At 41.1% G+C, this 22,475-nt stretch overlaps 1 protein-coding gene across 4 annotated transcripts in view; it reads left to right on the forward strand.

Annotated features, from left to right (window-relative positions):
* The window catches only part of Asx (Additional sex combs), a 92,715-nt gene that overhangs the window by 58,244 nt on the left and 11,996 nt on the right, over positions 1-22,475 (forward strand). For 2 of the 4 annotated variants that reach the window (XM_071659322.1, XM_071659311.1), the window contains 2 exons: positions 4,349-5,662; positions 12,298-13,392. In XM_071659322.1, coding sequence (XP_071515423.1) covers positions 4,349-5,662; positions 12,298-13,392 — 2,409 coding nt within the window. The remainder of the gene's footprint in view (positions 1-4,348; positions 5,663-12,297; positions 13,393-22,475) is intronic. The other 2 variants (XM_071659341.1, XM_071659332.1) reach the window with 1 other exon arrangement.

Consider the following 22,475-nt stretch of genomic DNA (forward strand, 5'->3'; position numbering starts at 1 on the left):
CTTCTGCTCTCTCAACCACGCTCTTTTTATTTCCACACATCTCTCATACCCTTACGTTACTCACTTGATCAAACCACCTCACACCACACATTGTCCTCAAACATCTCATTTCCAGCACATCCATCCTCCTGCGCACAACTCTATCCATAGCCCACGCCTCGCAACCATACAACATTGTTGGAACCACTATTCCTTCAAACATACCCATTTTTGCTTTCCGGGATAATGTTCTCGACTTCCACACATTCTTCAAGGCCCCCAGAATTTTTGCCCCCTCCCCCACCCTATGATCCACTTCCGCTTCCATGGTTCCATCCGCTGCCAGATCCACTCCCAGATATCTAAAACACTTCACTTCCTCCAGTTTTTCTCCATTCAAACTCACCTCCCAATTGACTTGACCCTCAACCCTACTGTACCTAATAACCTTGCTCTTATTCACATTTACTCTCAACTTTCTTCTTCCACACACTTTACCAAACTCAGTCACCAGCTTCTGCAGTTTCTCACATGAATCAGCCACCAGCGCTGTATCATCAGCGAACAACAACTGACTCACTTCCCAAGCTCTCTCATCCCCAACAGACTTCATACTTGCCCCTCTTTCCAAAACTCTTGCATTTACCTCCCTAACAACCCCATCCATAAACAAATTAAACAACCATGGAGACATCACACACCCCTGCCGCAAACCTACATTCACTATATATATATATATATATATATATATATATATATATATATATATATATATATATATATATATATGGAGAAAAACTGGAGGAAGTAAAGTGTTTTAGATATCTGGGAGTGGATCTGGCAGCGGATGGAACCATGGAAGCGGAAGTAAATCATAGGGTGGGGAGGGGGCGAAAATCCTGGGAGCCTTGAAGAATGTGTGGAAGTCGAGAACATTATCTCGGAAAGCAAAAATGGGTATGTTTGAAGGAATAGTGGTTCCAACAATGTTGTATGGTTGCGAGGCGTGGGCTATGGATAGAGTTGTGCGCAGGAGGATGGATGTGCTGGAAATGAGATGTTTGAGGACAATGTGTGGTGTGAGGTGGTTTGATCGAGTAAGTAACGTAAGGGTAAGAGAGATGAGTGGAAATAAAAAGAGCGTGGTTGAGAGAGCAGAAGAGGGTGTTTTGAAATGGTTTGGGCACATGGAGAGAATGAGTGAGGAAAGATTGACCAAGAGGATATATGTGTCGGAGGTGGAGGGAACGAGGAGAAGAGGGAGACCAAATTGGAGGTGGAAAGATGGAGTGAAAAAGATTTTGTGTGATCGGGGCCTGAACATGCAGGAGGGTGAAAGGAGGGCAAGGAATAGAGTGAATTGGAGCGATGTGGTATACCGGGGTTGACGTGCTGTCAGTGGATTGAATCAGGGCATGTGAAGCGTCTGGGGTAAACCATGGAAATCTGTGTAGGTATGTATATTTGCGTGTGTGGACGTATGTATATACATGTGTATGGGGGTGGGTTGGGCCATTTCTTTCGTCTGTTTCCTTGCACTACCTCGCAAACGCGGGAGACAGCGACAAAGCAAAAAAAAATATATATATATATATTTTTTTTTTTTTTTTTTTTTTATACTTTGTTGCTGTCTCCCACGTTTGCGAGGTAGCGCAAGGAAACAGACGAAAGAAATGGCCCAACCCCCCCCATACACATGTATATACATACGTCCACACACGCAAAATATACATACCTACACAGCTTTCCATGGTTTATCCCAGACGCTTCACATGCCCTGATTCAATCCACTAACAGCACGTCAACCCCGGTATACCACATCGCTCCAATTCACTCTACTCCTTGCCCTCCCTTCACCCTCCCGCATGTTCAGGCCCCGATCACACAAAATCTTTTTCACTCCATCTTTCCACCTCCAATTTGGTCTCCCTCTTCTCCTTGCTCCCTCCACCTCCGACACATATATCCTCTTGGTCAATCTTTCCTCACTCATCCTCTCCATGTGCCCAAACCACTTCAAAACACCCTCTTCTGCTCTCTCAACCACGCTCTTTTTATTTCCACACATCTCTCATACCCTTACGTTACTCACTTGATCAAACCACCTCACACCACACATTGTCCTCAAACATCTCATTTCCAGCACATCCATCCTCCTGCGCACAACTCTATCCATAGCCCACGCCTCGCAACCATACAACATTGTTGGAACCACTATTCCTTCAAACATACCCATTTTTGCTTTCCGGGATAATGTTCTCGACTTCCACACATTCTTCAAGGCCCCCAGAATTTTTGCCCCCTCCCCCACCCTATGATCCACTTCCGCTTCCATGGTTCCATCCGCTGCCAGATCCACTCCCAGATATCTAAAACACTTCACTTCCTCCAGTTTTTCTCCATTCAAACTCACCTCCCAATTGACTTGACCCTCAACCCTACTGTACCTAATAACCTTGCTCTTATTCACATTTACTCTCAACTTTCTTCTTCCACACACTTTACCAAACTCAGTCACCAGCTTCTGCAGTTTCTCACATGAATCAGCCACCAGCGCTGTATCATCAGCGAACAACAACTGACTCACTTCCCAAGCTCTCTCATCCCCAACAGACTTCATACTTGCCCCTCTTTCCAAAACTCTTGCATTTACCTCCCTAACAACCCCATCCATAAACAAATTAAACAACCATGGAGACATCACACACCCCTGCCGCAAACCTACATTCACTATATATATATATATATATATATATATATATATATATATATATATATATATATATATATATATATGGAGAAAAACTGGAGGAAGTAAAGTGTTTTAGATATCTGGGAGTGGATCTGGCAGCGGATGGAACCATGGAAGCGGAAGTAAATCATAGGGTGGGGAGGGGGCGAAAATCCTGGGAGCCTTGAAGAATGTGTGGAAGTCGAGAACATTATCTCGGAAAGCAAAAATGGGTATGTTTGAAGGAATAGTGGTTCCAACAATGTTGTATGGTTGCGAGGCGTGGGCTATGGATAGAGTTGTGCGCAGGAGGATGGATGTGCTGGAAATGAGATGTTTGAGGACAATGTGTGGTGTGAGGTGGTTTGATCGAGTAAGTAACGTAAGGGTAAGAGAGATGAGTGGAAATAAAAAGAGCGTGGTTGAGAGAGCAGAAGAGGGTGTTTTGAAATGGTTTGGGCACATGGAGAGAATGAGTGAGGAAAGATTGACCAAGAGGATATATGTGTCGGAGGTGGAGGGAACGAGGAGAAGAGGGAGACCAAATTGGAGGTGGAAAGATGGAGTGAAAAAGATTTTGTGTGATCGGGGCCTGAACATGCAGGAGGGTGAAAGGAGGGCAAGGAATAGAGTGAATTGGAGCGATGTGGTATACCGGGGTTGACGTGCTGTCAGTGGATTGAATCAGGGCATGTGAAGCGTCTGGGGTAAACCATGGAAATCTGTGTAGGTATGTATATTTGCGTGTGTGGACGTATGTATATACATGTGTATGGGGGTGGGTTGGGCCATTTCTTTCGTCTGTTTCCTTGCGCTACCTCGCAAACGCGGGAGACAGCGACAAAGCAAAAAAAAAAAAACTTACCCTTACGTTACATACTCGATCAAACCACCTCACACCACACATTGTCCTCAAACATCTCATTTCCAGCACATCCATCCTCCTGTGCACAACTCTATCCATAGCCCACGCCTCGCAACCATACAACATTGTTGGAACCACTATTCCTTCAAACATACCCATTTTTGCTTTCCGAGATAATGTTCTCGACTTCCACTATCCTTCAAGGCTCCCAGGATTTTCGCCCCCTCCCCCACCCTATGATCCACTTCCGCTTCCATGGTTCCTTCCACTGCCAGATCCACTCCCAGATATCTAAAACACTTTACTTCCTCCAGTTTTTCTCCATTCAAACTTACCTCCCGATTGACTTGACCCTCAACCCTACTGTACCTAATAACCTTGCTCTTATTCACATTTACTCTTAACTTTCTTCTTTCACACACTTTACCAAACTCAGTCACCAGCTTCTGCAGTTTCTCACATGAATCAGCCACCAGTGCTGTATCATCAGCGAACAACAACTGACTCACTTCCCAAGCTCTCTCATCCCCAACAGACTTCATACTTGCCCCTCTTTCCAAAACTCTTGCATTTACCTCCCTAACAACCCCATCCATAAACAAATTAAGCAACCATGAAGACATTACACACCCCTGCAGCAAACCTACATTCACTGAGAACCAATCAATATATATATATAATGGTTAAAGGTAAAGTGCATGATTATCCAAATAATTTTGTTTTGGTATAAGAACATTTTGATTGATAGATGCTCATTTGTTGCTCATGAACAGGTTGCTCACTTTGAACCTCTTTGGGGTGTTAAGCAACCATGGTGTAGCACAGACGGCGAAGGAAGTGTCAGCAGCCCCTCTTCACCATCTGGGGACACCTATCCTGCATCACCTCCAGATTTATCTCGTGCCTCTCCAGCCTTCACCTCCAACTTTACTCCAGCTCACCTCCAGCAACTAACGAAGGTCATTCAGCACATAGCCAACCGTGGCCAGCGCAGAGCTGAGAGGCGGGCTGCCAGGAGAGCACTTAAAGAAAAGAAAATTGCAGAAGATCTAGACAGTTGTTCTTCTGGTCTCGTTAATTCTTCATCATTGCCTTTGAGTTCCTCATCAGTGCTCCCGTGCTCATCATCCATACTCCCGTGTTCATCACCAACACTCTCTTGCTCATCATCAGTACTCCCCTGTTCATCATCTGTCCCCCAGTGTTCATCACCAGTTCTCCCATGTTCCTCATCTGTATTACCTTGTTCATCATCAGTGCCATCTTCGTCATTAACCCCTAGTTCTTTGTGTGTTGTCCCGACATCCTTGTCTGTAACTCCTAGTTCATTGTCATTGATTCCCAGTAGGAGTAATTTAAGTACAGTGATCAGTAGCAGCCGAACAGTGTTTCCAGTTAGTGACAAGTTGGCTGTATCAGCACAGATGATGACTGTAGATCCCAGTGGATTTACCAAGGATGGGCTGAAGAGGAAAGATTCTCTCCCAGTTCCTACATCTGTACCCACCAAAAAAATACGTGTGTCAAGTTCAGACTTACCAAATTATTATATTGCAAAGCATGGACCTTCAGCACACTCATCTCAAAGATTAATGGGCCATGTCAGTACTCTGAGTGATGTTCCCCATTCAAGAGTGACGGTCACTCCAGTAGTGGGACCAGTGCGAACTGTTTCAAGCAGTGCAAAGGTGCTAAACACCCCCGTTATATCTCAGGTAAAAACTGGGGGTTCTGGCAAGCCTGCAGCCATGGTTGTGGTCAGTACCTCCTCACAGTCCTGTATTGGACAGTTACCAACCTCACCAGCATCCAGGATGTCTCCAGGAATGAGAATATCTCCTGGACCAGCACCCTCTCCATCAAGATTGTCTCCAGTGGTGCAAGTTGTCTCACCTTCATTACCAGTTACACCTTCTTCCAGCCCTCCTTTGACCAGAACAGTAATGGTGGCCAACCAAGCTCGATTAGTGGAAGTCTCGTCGAGTACAACATCTGTCAGCCAGGGGCCCAGAGCCATTGCACAGGCACTGCCTTCTTCTGGGACAAGTTTAGCCTCGAAAATTAAAGCTGTTAAGACTCTACCTCAGGTAAGAATGATTCTTCCTGCTATATTTTCCATGTTACTATATGCAGACTTCCTTTTGACTATTGTATTTTACAGTTCTTTCACCTTACTACTTAGTATGTGAAGTAATCTTCTGTGATTCTTCAATATTTTTTCTTCAGTTCTTAAGTTGTATAGCATTACATAATTTTATTCATGTAATACTTTCCTCTGATTTGAATTTGCAGCTTTACATATGATATTGTGAAACATATTTTTGTATAACTCCATATTAAGTTTGTAACTGTCCTTCACTGTGGGTATGTAAGACTGTGGTGCAGTAGTTATGCAGTGCTTTTATTGTAGCCATGTAACATTTTACTAATCTTTCAATATAACTTGACACTACAATAGTTTTGTGACAGTTCACAACTGCTGCTGTACTGGGTTGACATTAACTATGTCCATAATCCACAGCTGTATAATCCTTGGATCTCTCGACAAAGTGCAGTGTAACAGTCTACTGCTCTTTGTTACAACTTTGTTGTTCTAGGTATGCAGAATTCCACTATTCAGCCATTGTTATTTTCTCTCCTTTTAGACAGTTATGTGATTTATTATGGTTAAAATTTTTGATAGAGTATTGCTTATTGTAGTCATTAACTTGGGAATAGTAATGGCACTACTCAAATTTGAATATTTGGTGTGGGAATAGTAGTGGCATTGCTCAAACTTGAGTATGTAGTAAGTGAAGAGATGTAAGTAAAATCAGATGAGAACTCTTAATATCAAGAAAATATATAAGGGAGGCAAATTTATGGTAATGAACAGTTTTTTTTAAGGATATGAAGTGGGCCAAAGTAATTGATTTATAGTATGGAGCAGTTTTACAAGTGTTTCCATGAAGTTTAATGAGAGAGTGACTAGTAGATAGATTCCTGTGCTTGTGGCATGTAGAGAGAGAGAGAGAGAGAGAGAGAGAGAGAGAGAGAGAGAGAGAGAGAGAGAGAGAGAGAGAGAGAGAGAGAGATATTTCAGCTGACAATGAAAGATCAAGGATAGTAGTCATACCATTGAAAGATGTAGGTGACAGAACTTGCTGGCAACATTTGATTGGTATAAAGAACAATAAATGAATTCATAGTTTTATTAAGGACAAGGAGCAGAAAAATCTAGAAAAAAAATTTGTGGAACAGGTGGATGAAAATCAAAAGATGTTCCAAATGTACATCAAATATATATTGTGAAATTGCAGATAATCACAGTGAATAACTGATGAATTTTTTTTTTATCTGAGAAGGATGGATGTAGATCTAATGAAACCTCCCTTTGTACAATTACGTTTTGTGTAGAAGTAACTAAAATACTATTTGAGGTATACTTTAGAATTTTTAGAAAAGGGATCAATGCTGGAAAAATAAAATAGCAAAGGTCATGCCTGTTTTTAAGATTGACTATACAGGAAATGCAGTGGACTGCAGTTTAGTTTTACTGACAAGTATGGTTTGTAAAGAACTGGAAAAGCTAATAAGAAACCAGGTATAAAGTATGATATTGTAGACAGCATGTGTACGTGTAGGAAGAGAGGAAAGTGATTGGTTCTCAGTGAATGTAGGTTTGCGGCAGGGGTGTGTGTGATGTCTCCATGGTTGTTTAATTTGTTTATGGATGGGGTTGTTAGGGAGGTAAATGCAAGAGTTTTGGAAAGGGGCAAGTATGAAGTCTGTTGGGGATGAGAGAGCTTGGGAAGTGAGTCAGTTGTTGTTCGCTGATGATACAGCGCTGGTGGCTGATTCATGTGAGAAACTGCAGAAACTGGTGACTGAGTTTGGTAAAGTGTGTGGAAGAAGAAAGTTAAGAGTAAATGTGAATAAGAGCAAGGTTATTAGGTACAGTAGGGTTGAGGGTCAAGTCAATTGGGAGGTGAGTTTGAATGGAGAAAAACTGGAGGAAGTGAAGTGTTTTAGATATCTTGGAGTGGATCTGGCAGCGGATGGAACCATGGAAGCGGAAGTGGATCATAGGGTGGGGGAGGGGGCGAAAATTCTGGGGGCCTTGAAGAATGTGTGGAAGTCGAGAACATTATCTCGGAAAGCAAAAATGGGTATGTTTGAAGGAATAGTGGTTCCAACAATGTTGTATGGTTGCGAGGCGTGGGCTATGGATAGAGTTGTGCGCAGGAGGATGGATGTGCTGGAAATGAGATGTTTGAGGACAATGTGTGGTGTGAGGTGGTTTGATCGAGTGAGTAACGTAAGGGTAAGAGAGATGTGTGGAAATAAATAGAGCGTGGTTGAGAGAGCAGAAGAGGGTGTTTTGAAGTGGTTTGGGCACATGGAGAGAATGAGTGAGGAAAGATTGACCAAGAGGATATATGTGTCGGAGGTGGAGGGAACGAGGAGAAGAGGGAGACCAAATTGGAGGTGGAAAGATGGAGTGAAAAAGATTTTGTGTGATCGGGGCCAGAACATGCAGGAGGGTGAAAGGAGGGCAAGGAATAGAGTGAATTGGAGCGATGTGGTATACCGGGGTTGACGTGCTGTCAGTGGATTGAATCAAGGCATGTGAAGCGTCTGGGGTAAACCATGGAAAGCTGTGTAGGTATGTATATTTGCGTGTGTGGACGTATGTATATACATGTGTATGGGGGGTTGGGCCATTTCTTTCGTCTGTTTCCTTGCGCTACCTCGCAAACGCGGGAGACAGCGACAAAGTATAATAAAAAAATGAAAAAAAATAATTGTAGACAGCAATCTCCTAGGGAAGTACTACTGTATCACTTTATAGTGTTGTGGTGCATGAAATCATCATACTTTCTCTTTGCAGGATTGCTAGTCATATATTCAATATTAAGATTAAGCAGCTGGGCCAGGTGTTAGTATCTTTTCCCTACACATACCATACTTTTTTAATCTCATGGTTATGCTCTGTCTTACTTGATCTTTTTAATTTTCCTGCTTTTTTACCTCATATAAGGCCTTACCTTGATGAGGATCTCTGTATGTGATTGGAGCCTGTAATATGAAAAAAAAATGAAAACTTGCTTAAAGAGACACTAACTCAAGAGGGAATACTAGTTCAAGGAGAAAAGAACATACATAAGAAGGCTTTTGAAGTTCATTTGACTAAAGAAAAAGAAAAGTGGTGGATGGGTGGATTGTGTTCATGGATTGTAATGGAGTAATTGGCTTTGTCCTCTGTAAGAGTTTGGTGACAGGTAGATTGTATTTCTAGCTAGGCAGAAGAGGGAGACTCCATCAAAAGATGAAAATCATCATTTTTTTAATCTCTTGGTTATGCTTTTCTCACTTGATCTCTTTCATTTTTTTCCTTTTTTCCCCATTTAAGGCCTTACCTTGATGAGGACCTGTGTATGTGATTGGAGCCTATTATATGAAAAAAAATGAATACTTGCTGAAAGAGACTCTAACTCAAGAGGGGACATTGGTTCAAGGAGAAAAGTTCATACAGAAGAAGGCTTTTAGAGTTCATTTGACTAGAGAAAAAGAAAAAAGTGGTGAGTGGGTGGATTGTGTTCATGGATTGCAAGGGGGTAATTGGCCTTGTCCTCTGTCAGAGTTTGGTGAAAGGTAGATTGTATTGCCAGCTAGGCAGAAGAGGGAGACTCCATCAAAAGATGAAAATTATCAAATCAGAAGGGAACAAGGAAATGGAGGTGCCTTTTCAAACTAGATAGGAGTAGCTATGGCATCTACATAATAGGACTTAAGTCATGGGTTGGCTGATAATTTCTGATATCTGATAGGGAAGAACTTGAATTAAACCTTTACCCTTACTGTGCTGTGGACTTCAGTTTAGTGTTATGTAGCAAGGTGTCATGAACATAAAACAGCTACTTAATTTCCTGCCACAGGTTGAATTTCATGCACGTCATAGGCTCTATTGCTTGGTCATAGTTTGTGTCCAAACAATGGATGAGTCACATAGGTGGATTGACAGTGTCCTGTCTGTCACCAGAACACTACATTAGAAGTTCAGTATTGTAAAGGCATCATTATTTTAAATGGATAAATTGGTGTTGAGAAAATTATTTAGAGCATATATTAAGCTCAAAGTTGAGTGTGCGTCATCAGTTACTCACCCTGCTTGTGACATTCAGATTTACTAGAGAAAGCCTAATACCTGGCAGCTATATTTATGCCTAAAGTAAGGGAGTTGAGTTATATAGAGAGGATGGTAGGCATAGACTTGCCCATTACAGAAGATACAAGAAAGAAGAGACAGTGTATGAAAGGAGAAAGTTAAGAGTATATATGAAAAGAAATGAGCTAGTGATGTGCAGCAGAGGGGTGTGACTGGATATTTTTAGTAAAGATTTAAATGGGAAGGACCTGGAGGAAATGATGTGCTTTAGGTATATGGGAGTGGATATATCAGTGGGTGGAGCCATGAAGGCTGAAGGGTGTAGTAGGATTGAAGAGGAGGGACTAAGGTTCTGGGTGCATTAAGGAGAATGTGGAATGAGATATTTGAAATAGTAGTCCTAGCTGGTTTTTTTATAGGCATGAGAATTTGGCATTGAACATTAGGTTAGCAGGGTAACAAGCAAACATATTGTAATTTATAATCAAGAATTATAATCACGTGGAATAATTTCCTATTTTTGAAGAATCATAATCAATTCCATTTGTCATGGAAAACTATGGAATTTTGATTGTACTTGAATCCCCTGCAGTGGGAATTGTAGTCATGATATGCTAGCTGCAATTATGAGATGTAAGTGAATGTGAAAGTATGGTCTTGCTGTGGGCAAGTCTTCATTAGCAAAATGTGCTGCATGCTGCAATCATTCAAGAAAGCAACAGAGCTCAGCCAGGAAAGCAATATTGTGACAGTTATGTGATCTCCAGTGTCCATGGACTTGGGAGACTGACATGAACACCAAGTACCAAAGCAAGCTGATTAGCTTCCTTGAGGTAGTCAGTTGATAGCTGTCTGAGTGTGTATGAAAAGAAATAATCATTGCAGATGGTAACCACACTTAACCCATGGTTCAAGTTGGCCTGATGCAATGATAGTTTTGGGCAGACCTGCAGTACGCATCTTAATCACTGAGGCAGACACACTGCTTCCAACATCTGTGTTAATGGCTATCTGCTCTTCCTTATCTCTACCGGCAAAACAGTGATGACTCTTCAGTTTTAGAGGGAACAAGAAATCAATCCTAGCAGCTGTTAATAAATGTGACCCCATACCTCTCCCTACCTTGTGTTCCAGGGAAGACCAACCCTTTTGAATACTGTCATACAAGATCACGTTGCCTGCCCATTCTGTCCAAGTTGGCCTGGAAATTCCCCTTTGTTCTGGCCACCTCAGCATTAGTGGAGAGGATGTTCAGCCTGTTAGGGAAACTGTTCCTTTTCTTTTCCGAATGCTGCCAACCATTAGATATAAAGTTTCAGAATCTGAGGTTCATCAAATGTAGCAGACATTTTAAGTGAAGGAATCCATTTTGATGAACTGATACATGATTTTGCTGATGTCTTTGAACCTTTTTGATATAATTGGCTGTATGTATGATTATGTGTTTTCTTTATTTACCTGATTTGGAATTATAATCATAACTGATCCCACTTGTGGAAGAAATCATAAATGTATTTGTTATTATGGACTCGCTAAGTAATCATTTGTTGAATTCTAACTTGTTTGGTATGAAGTCTACCTCTGAGAGTTGGGCATCCCTGCACTTTGCAAGCCTGCAGGAGGGGAGTGCAGACCTCAGCATATGAATAATTCCCACAAAAGGTGCATTTAGTGTTGGATGAAAGTGGTGTGCATGCAAGTTTTCAACAACAGTTGCAGGCTCAGATGAATGAGTGGACTGTGAAAGTAATGAATGATAAATGTAAGAAGTTGGAAGATGTAATTAGTTTTTGAAAAGGAGAATGAAACATGTAAGGTTTGTTTGGGACTTTCAAGTGGAATGTATTGAAAGGTGTGAAATCAAGCTTGCAAGATGATGCAGATGTTTGTGCAAGAGAAAATATGGCATTCTTGATTAGGGATCATTGGTGTGAGATATTGTTAGATTACAAATGTGTCATTATAAGACTGATAGTGACAGAGTTTAAGTTTGAGAAACTTAAAGTGACTGAAATGATTGCATCTGTGCCTTGTAATGATAGAGAAGAAAGGTTAGGGATGCTTCCTGGTAATGGTATGAGGGACAAATGAATATGTAAATCCTAGGGAGTAACTGTGGGTAAGGCCACTTGATTGATTGGGTGGGAGGACTGAAAGGAGTTGATTGGTAAATGGGTATAAGGTCCCAGACTCAGTGACAGTGGGGAAGGAATACATAGACTGTGTGCACCAGCAGGCATAAGTGTTGCAATAACATACTTTAAGCTTAAATTTGTTTGTAAGTACACATGAAATTAATAGAATGACAGGATGGGGTCCCACAAGTCCAGAACTCCCACAGTAGTGTGCGTGTAGGAGTTACTCACACACATGGGTAGTTCAGTGGAGATTGGTAATGACATGCTAATGCTAACAGACACAGTTTGATAGTTTATCCTTTGCTATGTTTTGTGTTTATTGTCTAAGTTTTCATGCATTTTTCATATTTTTATTATTTTTTTCTTATTTGCTTATGCTGATGGGTGGATCAGAGACTTTATTGTTGGTTTTCTTTACTTTGTGTTTATATTGCAGGGTGTGCCAGGTGGTGGAACTATGACTGTGAAATTGACAAAAAGCAGGACTCCAGGAGGCGTTAACATACAGAGGTCTTATGAGATAGTTCAAGCTGTCATTGCTAATAGTCCTAATCGGGACCAGTTGCGAGCTCAGCTTAAATCCCCCGCTTCCTTACTGGCAGAGGTGAAACCCACCACAAGCAGTCCTGGAACAACAGCTGCTGTAATTGTTAACAGTAGCAGCACAAACAGCAGCAACAGTAACATCAGCAACAATAATAACAGTCATCTGGTAGTCCAAACAGCACCTCAGCTTCAGACCATCACCGTTGTCAAAACTGTAGCTACCAGTAGCAGCAACAATAGTAGTATAGCCTCACCATTACAAGCAACCCAGCTTGTAACAAGCAGCCCTCGTACAGTGCGACAAATGACTCCCTCGATGGGTGGCACCTCCACCACCATGGCCCAGACTCAAGCTGGTGGTGGTGGTGCTGCTACTGCTGCCGGAACAGTGGTTCTTCGGCAAATGGTGACACCGCAACTTGTCAGCTCCCAGGTATCTGCATCTTCAGCTAATAGAACCTCAGCATTCCTTTTGGATAATACATCCTTCTTAGCTTGTGGTGGTGGTTCTATAAGAGAGAACAGTGTTTTACCTAATATTGCTGACACAAGTGTTATCATGTCAGGGCAGAATGGAACAGATAACAGTGTTGTTAGTTGCAGCAGTTCTAATAGTGTCAATAGTGATAGCATCATTACGGGAAACTGCGGGGAGAGCTTCGGGTTAAATGGTCAAGGTGGTGAGTCCGGCACGACCATGGTGGTCATGTCTCAGCCTACCAGTGGGACCAACAACAATGGTCGCGTGATGGTGCTACACCCAGGTGGCAGCAGCCCACTACTAGTATCCATCCCTTCAGATTCCCAGCCCCCCAGAACCCAGTCGCATCACTTAGGACCCCATCCTCTTCCATCCCCTCTGAGTGTATCCCCAGTCTCTCCTCTAGGTATTGGGGCCACCACCATCTCTCAGTCAGCATCAGATTTGACTTCTCTTCCATCTTCTGCAGTGTGCTTATCCAATTCCAGACCTCTCTTATTGCAGGTGAGACAAAGCAAATGTACATATCAATTTTTTCAGCCCAGGTCTCTGTCTCGTCAGTTCTGCATTTCCTGCATTTACAACTAGCTCTATATTTCCTTATCATGTGTAAGCATGCCTGCACACACATTTGCGTATTTGTATGATTTTACTTAAATGTCCTCTGCCTGCAGCAGACTTACCTACTTATGTTCCTTCCTACTTATTTACCTTCTTCCTTTTAAATGTACTTACCTGCTTTCCTATATGTTTTTCTACTTGCTCACTAGTGTACATGCTTGATTGTTTGCATGACTACCAAGACCAGTTTTCATTTCTGCTTCCTTGCATATGTACAAGGAATTTACTGTAGATATCTGGTTTTATTTTATAGACATGCCAAGGCCTAAAGTATTTTTCTGTTTTGTTATATAACATTTTGATTGATGAAAATTAGCAAGACTTAAAGCTCATAATTTCTTCAGATAGTGATGTTGTTTCCAGCTTTTCTGAAAATGTAATGAATGGTAATTATTGAATATTTGCATCTGAGAGAATTAATTGCAAAGGAAACCTATGCTACCATGATCTGAACTTTTCATGGGTGGATGACTCTTCTTATAGCATACTTAAGGAATGGTCAGTTGTTTCAATATGGAAGATGAACCAAGGTCAGGACATTTCGCAGAAGTGACATCAGATGAAATGTTGGAATAATCAGCACATTTTGTGAAACAGTGACAGCAGATATTTTCACTTTTAATCATTGAGCTGAAACTTGTAATACAAAGTTATTATGCACCAAAAGGATTCTACAAGAGAAAGAAGATATAAATAGTCTTTGAAAGAAGAGACTCCCAAAATTTAACAGTAAAGTAGAAAAGGAACAGACTGCAAATTTTGCAGCATTCTTCACTCATTTTCAGTGACTGACACCCCTTTCATCATGATTTAATGAAGTGTGAAAATTGAGTAAACCACTACAATTCTGATAAAGAACAGTGTAAGCATTAGAAACGTATTATTGAATGAGAGAAGCAGAGTAAGCAGTAGAAACATCTGAAGTCTCTCCTTTTCAGAAGTTAAAGGTAATTCCTTCCATCTGGGGAGACTTACAGCTGCAGGTTACAGCTCTTAGATTTGAATGTTGGATATTGCACCAGTGAGAAGGTTGTTGGATGCAAATGACATCACAGTGGGCTATCTGTAGCAAGGCACAACCATTAATGTTATGATTATCTAAGGGAATTTGATCAGCTCTTGAGAAGAGATCAGGGAAATATACCCTTGGAAGTGTGCACAACCTGCTGTGGCTTTTTCCAAACAATGAGGCTTTTGAATTGTGCTATGTTGTACCTATGTATCAGATCTAGGCAAATCAGACATTTACATGTTTCACCTAAGCAGAAAGCAGAATTGTAAGAAAAGAAATGTGAATCAGGGAGTCAATGATTCTTACTGTAGAGAGGTTCTTGATGTGTAAGGATGGTCACTGGTTCCTTGTTGGGATTGCAGTGATAGAGAAACGGTAAATTAGTTTTACAGGTGGTAGGGTTCAAGACAATGCCCAGAGGTGCTACCATTTTGACTCTTATGTAGACCTCAGAATCATCCTGCATCTTTGCCTTGATTGCCAGACTGAAGTTTTATCTAATGACAATGAAGCAAGTGGGATGGACTTGTTATCTTTTCCTTGCATGCACCATATGCTTATCATTGTTTTCACCATGTGTCCATATTTTATTCTAACCAACTCTTATTTTTTTCTCCTCTAATTTCTAACCAAAGGAGAAAGCACTATAGGATTATGAGAGTGGTAAATCAGAAGGGATTAAAACACTGTTTAACCCCAAAATGAGGGATATCCATTGGGATTCAGTCACTTCACCCATCATAAACCATATGAGGTAGTGGATACTTATTCAGAGGACTAAGAGAACTTATAGCAGCTCTTTTAAGCCTGTGAAGTAACATCTTGGAAGTAAGTTATTGCCAGGCAACCATCAACTCGTATTTCACTTAATTGCTTGGCAGTGGTGTAAACTGCTGATGGTTGCTTAATGTTGGCTTGCAGTGCCTTCATTCTTGTTCCTGACCTTCAAAGATGTCAGATGAATTTTCTCTGTCATGAACAGTATGTTGTTTCACGAGAACTAGTTGATGCTGGATGGCGATACTCTGTTGTGATGTTGAGATTTAGATAACTTTGTTAAGTACTGGCACCTGATGAGGTGGAATGTCTCCTTGAAACATGTCATACCACATGTATAGAAAAATTACATGTTGAATAGAATTATATAAACTCCTACTGAAGTGCGATTTCATCTTCATATATATATTTATTCATTATACTTGATTGCTGTTTTTGTGTTAGGTAGCTCCAGGAAACAGACGAAGAATGACCCATCCACTCTCATACGCATATACATGTATATATATATATACATGTTGGGGTGAGAGAGTATCATTAAATTTTAGGGAGAATAAAAAGATGTTCTGGAGGGAGGTAAATAAAGTGCGTAAGACAAGGGAGCAAATGGGAACTTCAGTGAAGGGCGCAAATGGGGAGGTGATAACAAGTAGTGGTGATGTGAGAAGGAGATGGAGTGAGTATTTTGAAGGTCTGGTGAATGTGTTTGATGATAGAGTGGCAGATATAGGGTGTTTTGGTCGAGGTGGTGTGCAAAGTGAGAGGGTTAGGGAAAATGATTTGGTAAACAGAGAAGAGGTAGTAAAAGCTTTGCGGAAGATGAAAGCCGGCAAGGCAGCAGGTTTGGATGGTATTGCAGTGGAATTTATTAAAAAAGGGGGTGACTGTATTGTTGACTGGTTGGTAAGGTTATTTAATGTATGTGTGACTCATGGTGAGGTGCCTGAGGATTGGCAGAATGTGTGCATAGTGCCATTGTATAAAGGCAAAGGGGATAAGAGTGAGTGCTCAAATTACAGAGGCATAAGTTTGTTGAGTATTCCTGGTAAATTATATGGGAGGGTATTGATTGAGAGGGTGAAGGCATGTACAAAGCATCAGATTGGGGAAGAGCAGTGTGGTTTCAGAAGTGGTAGAGGATGTGTGGATCAGGTGTTTGCTTTGAAGAATGTATGTGAGAAATACTTAGAAAAGCAAATGGATTTGTATGTAGCATTTATGGATCTGGAGAAGGCATATGATAGAGTTGATAGAGATGCTCTGTGGAAGGTATTAAGAATATATGATGTGGGAGGCAAGTTGTTAGAAGCAGTGAAAAGTTTTTATCGAGGATGTAAGGCATGTGTACGTGTAGGAAGAGAGGAAAGTGATTGGTTCTAAGTGAATGTAGGTTTGCGGCAGGGGTGTGTGATGTCTCCATGGTTGTTTAATTTGTTTATGGATGGGGTTGTTAGGAAGGTGAATGCAAGAGTTTTGGAAAGAGGGGCAAGTATGAAGTCTGTTGTGGATGAGAGAGCTCGGGAAGTGAGTCAGTTGTTGTTGCTGATGATACAGCACTGGTGGTGGATTCATGTGAGAAACTGCAGAAGCTGGTGACTGAGTTTGGTAAAGTGTGTGAAAGAAGAAAGTTAAGAGTAAATGTGAATAAGAGCAAGGTTATTAGGTACAGTAGGGTTGAGGGTCAAGTCAATTGGGAGGTAAGTTTGAATGGAGAAAAACTGGAGGAAGTAAAGTGTTTTAGATATCTGGGAGTGGATCTGGCAGCGGATGGAACCATGGAAGCGGAAGTGGATCATAGGGTGGGGGAGGGGGCGAAAATCCTGGGAGCCTTGAAGGATAGTGGAAGTCGAGAACATTATCTCGGAAAGCAAAAATGGGTATGTTTGAAGGAATAGTGATTCCAACAATGTTGTATGGTTGCGAGGCGTGGGCTGTGGATAGAGTTGTGCGCAGGAGGATGGATGTGCTGGAAATGAGATGTTTGAGGACAATGTGTGGTGTGAGGTGGTTTGATCGAGTAAGTAATGTAAGGGTAAGAGAGATGTGTGGAAATAAAAAGAGCGTGGTTGAGAGAGCAGAAGAGGGTGTTTTGAAATGGTTTGGTCACATGGAGAGAATGAGTGAGGAAAGATTGACCAAGAGGATATATGTGTCGGAGGTGGAGGGAATGAGGAGAAGTGGGAGACCAAATTGGAGGTGGAAAGATGGAGTGAAAAAGATTTTGAGTGATCGGGGCCTGAACATGCAGGAGGGTGAAAGGCGGGCAAGGAATAGAGTGAATTGGATCGATGTGGTATACCAGGGTTGACATGCTGTCAGTGGATTGAATCAGGGCATGTGAAGCGTCTGGGGTAAACCATGGAAAGCTGTGTAGGTATGTATATTTGCGTGTGTGGACGTGCATGTATATACATGTGTATGGGGGTGGGTTGGGCCATTTCTTTTTGTCTGTTTCCTTGCGCTACCTCACAAACGCGGGAGACCGCGACAAAGAAAAAATTTTTTTTTTTTTTTTTTTCGGTCTCCCGCGTTTGCGAGGTAGCGCAAGGAAACAGATGAAAGAAATGGCCCAACCCACCCCCATACACATGCCTTGATTTAATCCACTGACAGCACGTCAACCCCGGTATACCACATCGCTCCAATTCACTCTATTCTTTGCCCTCCTTTCACCCTCCTGCATGTTCAGGCCCCGATCACACAAAATCTTTTTCACTTCATCTTTCCACCTACAATTTGGTCTCCCTCTTCTCCTCGTTCCCTCCACCTCTGACACATATATCCTCTTGGTCAATCTTTCCTCACTCATTCTCTCCATGTGACCAAACCATTTCAAAACACCCTCTTCTGCTCTCTGAACCACGCTCTTTTTATTTCCACACATCTCTCTTACCCTTACGTTACTTACTCGATCAAACCACCTCACACCACACATTGTCCTCAAACATCTCATTTCCAGCACATCCATCCTCCTGCGCACAACTCTATCCATAGTCCACGCCTCGCAACCATACAACATTGTTGGAACCACTATTCCTTCAAACATACCCATTTTTGCTTTCCGAGATAATGTTCTCGACTTCCACACATTCTTCAAGGCTCCCAGAATTTTCGCCCCCTCCCCCACCCTATGATCCACTTCCGCTTCCATGTTTCCATCCGCTGCCAGATCCACTCCCAGATATCTAAAACACTTCACTTCATCCAGTTTTTCTCCATTCAAACTCACCTCCCAATTGACTTGACCCTCAACCCTACTGTACCTAATAACCTTGCTCTTATTCACATTTACTCTTAACTTTCTTCTTTCACACACTTTACCAAACTCAGTCACCAGCTTCTGCAGTTTCTCACATGAATCAGCCACCAGCGCTGTATCATCAGCGAACAACAACTGACTGTGTGTATATATATATATATATATATATATATATATATATATATATATATATATATATATATACACACACACACACATATACATGTGTACACATTCATACTTGCTCACATTTATCCATTCCCAGCACCACCCTGCCCCACAACAAACAGCATCGCCACCCCTTGCTCACATCCATTTTCTAGATGTCATAAGTAATGCACCAAAGCCACAGCTCCTGATTCACAACCAGGCCCCACAGAACTTTCCATGGTTTATCCAGAAAGCTTCATGTGCCCTGTTTCGGTTCATTGACAGCACATCGACCCCTGTATTCCACAATGTTTCAATTCACTCAATCCTGTGTGCATGTTTCACTCGTTTCACCCTCCTGCATGTTCAGCCCCCAATTGCTCAAAATCTTTTTCACTCCATCCTTCCATCTCCAATTTGATCTCCCTGTTCTTGTTCCTTCTGCATGGCAATGAAGAGAGGCTGTTGTATTAATTAATTAGGCATGTGTTAAGTGCTGTGCTCTAGCCCTGCCTCTTGTTAAACTCTGGTTGTAGGTACTCAGGTGTTTGCAGGGTTTCTTTCTCTCTGGGTACATCTCTTGGTTTTTGTGTAATGTCTGATTTGTACACACACACACACACACACACACACACAGTTGAAGGTAAGGAACCCAGCAATATATGAATATGATACAGGAATGTAGTTCATGAACACGTTACCTGTCAAGCACAGTACGTCACACAGTGAATACATACAGCATAGGAACCTTGTCCGTTTGTGACTGAAGTAGAACATTCAAATTTTAGATGAAGACAAGACTTAACACAAACACATCTCAAAATTGCATAAAACACCACCTTACCACTACATGAACATAGCAGACTAAGTACAGTCTGTGAATATTGTACAGAGATGCAAGATAATGTAATAGCATACTGACAGAGTTGAGTACAGAATTTGGATAACATATTACACAAACATACAAGACAGCATGCAGTTACAGTGCACCACAAACTAGCAAATAGATACAGCAAGCATATAAACAACATTTTAAGAGTGACATCACTCATAACACATCTCAAGTTGAAGATGATGACATGAATGTAGTAGAAGACATTCGCAACAAAGATATGAGTGTCTGGACTAAATCTGTATGAACTGATGAGAGTTAGTGTATTATGAAGATAGCACAAACAAATGGTAGTAACAGGAACACCTAGATAAATCAGGATCAAGATAACACATAACAGAATGTTTAGACAACAAATTATACAATGAATGATGAAGACAACACAAGAAGGCTAATAATAACACTTGACATCATTGCACTTGATATGGAAAAAGCAACAAATGGGAGCACACAAACTCAGCACATTATGTGGGCATACTCACAACACATGCAGTAAAGAACTTAGTAAAGAATCAGAATATTATATCATTTAGACTTTTCAATAAGCATATAAGGCACAGCAGGAAAGTTTAGAAACACATGTTGACAGTGAAGCACAACACATCAACAAGCATATGGTAACACGTAATGAAGACAGCTCAGAACATGATGATACAGAACAGTGAACACTGTACATGAAAACAAAGCTAGTGCATTGTAAAGATCATTGTTCCTTCAAAACTATGAGAAGATGAGTCATAAATTTCCAGTTAAGATAGAGAATTATTTTGTTAGAAATTTAAGCTGTTATGTCTGATGTGCATGTGAAAAACATTGGTGCAATTCTTATATAAGTATGCTGTCTTTTTCTTGTTATTTCCTGATCATTTGTTGATTTTTCTATTGAAGGTCTTGCAAATGCTGATATTTGTCTTGGCTTTGCATTTTAATGTAGTTTTATAATTGTTTCACAAAAAAGTACTTGTCAAGTTTTGCAAATGTTTATATGTATAGCTAAGACAGCCTTGAGACAAAGGGGGGGGGGGGGGGGGGGGGGGGGGGGTTAGATAAAAGTAACTGTAAAAGAGAGTAAACTGGCAGTGCACTTACATACCCACACAAGCCTGACCCACACACTGCCTGACTAGACATCTAACAACAATATACTTCGAGTGATCAAGCGTCCAAGCATACCATCGGGTTCCAAACTCCCTATACTCCTTACCCACTATACGAACATTTTCTAGTCTGTTTAACCTACTAGACTTAGGTCTTTTATGTTTGTACCTTAACTATAATAAGTTACCACAAAACCAGTTACATACTTTTCTAACATATTCTTCGAACAATCGCAAAAAACCATATCCGTTTCTCCCCAACCCATCCTCTCGGTATTTCTTGTTATCCCTGTCTACACAGACGCATCCGATCACGTTACTAATAACCCAAGCTTCCTTAAAATCCTAACCATTGGTCCTCCTACAACACATACCTGTGATAAATATAATTACCTCGTTTATTTCCCCTAATATTTCTCCTCCAGTTCCATACGGTTTAAAATATATCCAAAAAACCCTTACGCTGCATACATCTAAAACCTAAATCTCTATCCAAAAAAAAAGAAAAAAAAAAAAAAAAAACCGACCTCCCACTGCTATTAAATTATCCTTACATATATAAAAGTTCAAACCTTAATCCTCCATAAAGCCCGCGGCTCAACTAACGTCTCCCGAGCCATTATAATTTAATGGACAGTCCCAAATAATCTCCAATCCCATTTCTTGTTCCCAACCATAACATCTCCCATTGTACACTCCAAGCCAAATCCCATTTTATAACATCACTTGTTTTTGTGTTTCCAATACTTTCACTTCCCGCCATCTGCGCTACAACAACACCTATATTTTGTCCGCCCATTTTCACTACAACATTTCTTCAGAAACATCCTATTCCCTATTCCACCCTCTCACACCCCTCATTACCCGTGTCCTTTAGTCCTATACTCCTAGCACAAATTCTTTACCCGTAATAAGTAAAATACTCCGTTAACAATCTGCCACATTGGTTTTCCCTTCTATCAAATCCATGTACGCTATATATCAATGCTACCCTTCAATTTCACCCCTTTGCTAAAAACAGCACGCATAGCCCGCCCTATCATTTTTGTTAGTGGGTATGTCTCCAGGAGAGTATTGTGATAAAACAGGCTTTACAAGAAGAGTTGTGAGTGCGAGTGAATAGCGGATGCTTAAAGAAATTGTAGTAGGGAAATGTACCTGTGAGCAGATGTTGTGGTTTTATATATTATTTATTCATTCATGTATTATACTTGATTGCAGTTTCCTGCATCAGTGAGTTAGTGCCAGGAAACAGACGTAGAAAGACCCATCCACTCATATACACACACATATACAGATACTATATTTATATTTTATTTATTATACCTGACTGCTGTTTCCCGCATCAGCGAGGTAGCGCCAGGAAACATATTTATACATAAACTTCCATACATGTACATAAATTTTTTTCCATTTTTTTTTTTGTTATACTTAATCACCGTCTCCCATGTTAGCGAGGCAGCACAAGGAAACAGACAAAAGAATGGCCCAACTCACCCACATACACATGTATATACATAAATGCCCACACACGCACATATACATACCTATACATTTCAACGTATACATACATATACATACACAGACATATACATATATACACATGTACATATTCACGCTTGCTGCCTTCATCCATCCCCGTAGGCCACCACACACATCTGCTTCCATGGTTCCAGTTGCTGCCGAGTCCCCTCCCAGATATCTAAAACACTTCCTTCCTCCAATTTTTCTCCATTCAAACTTACATCCAAACTAATTTGTCTCTCAACCCTGTTGAAC

Source organism: Panulirus ornatus, chromosome 5 (genome assembly GCF_036320965.1).
Source record: "Panulirus ornatus isolate Po-2019 chromosome 5, ASM3632096v1, whole genome shotgun sequence".
In the NCBI taxonomy this organism is placed as follows: Eukaryota; Metazoa; Arthropoda; class Malacostraca; order Decapoda; family Palinuridae; genus Panulirus; species Panulirus ornatus.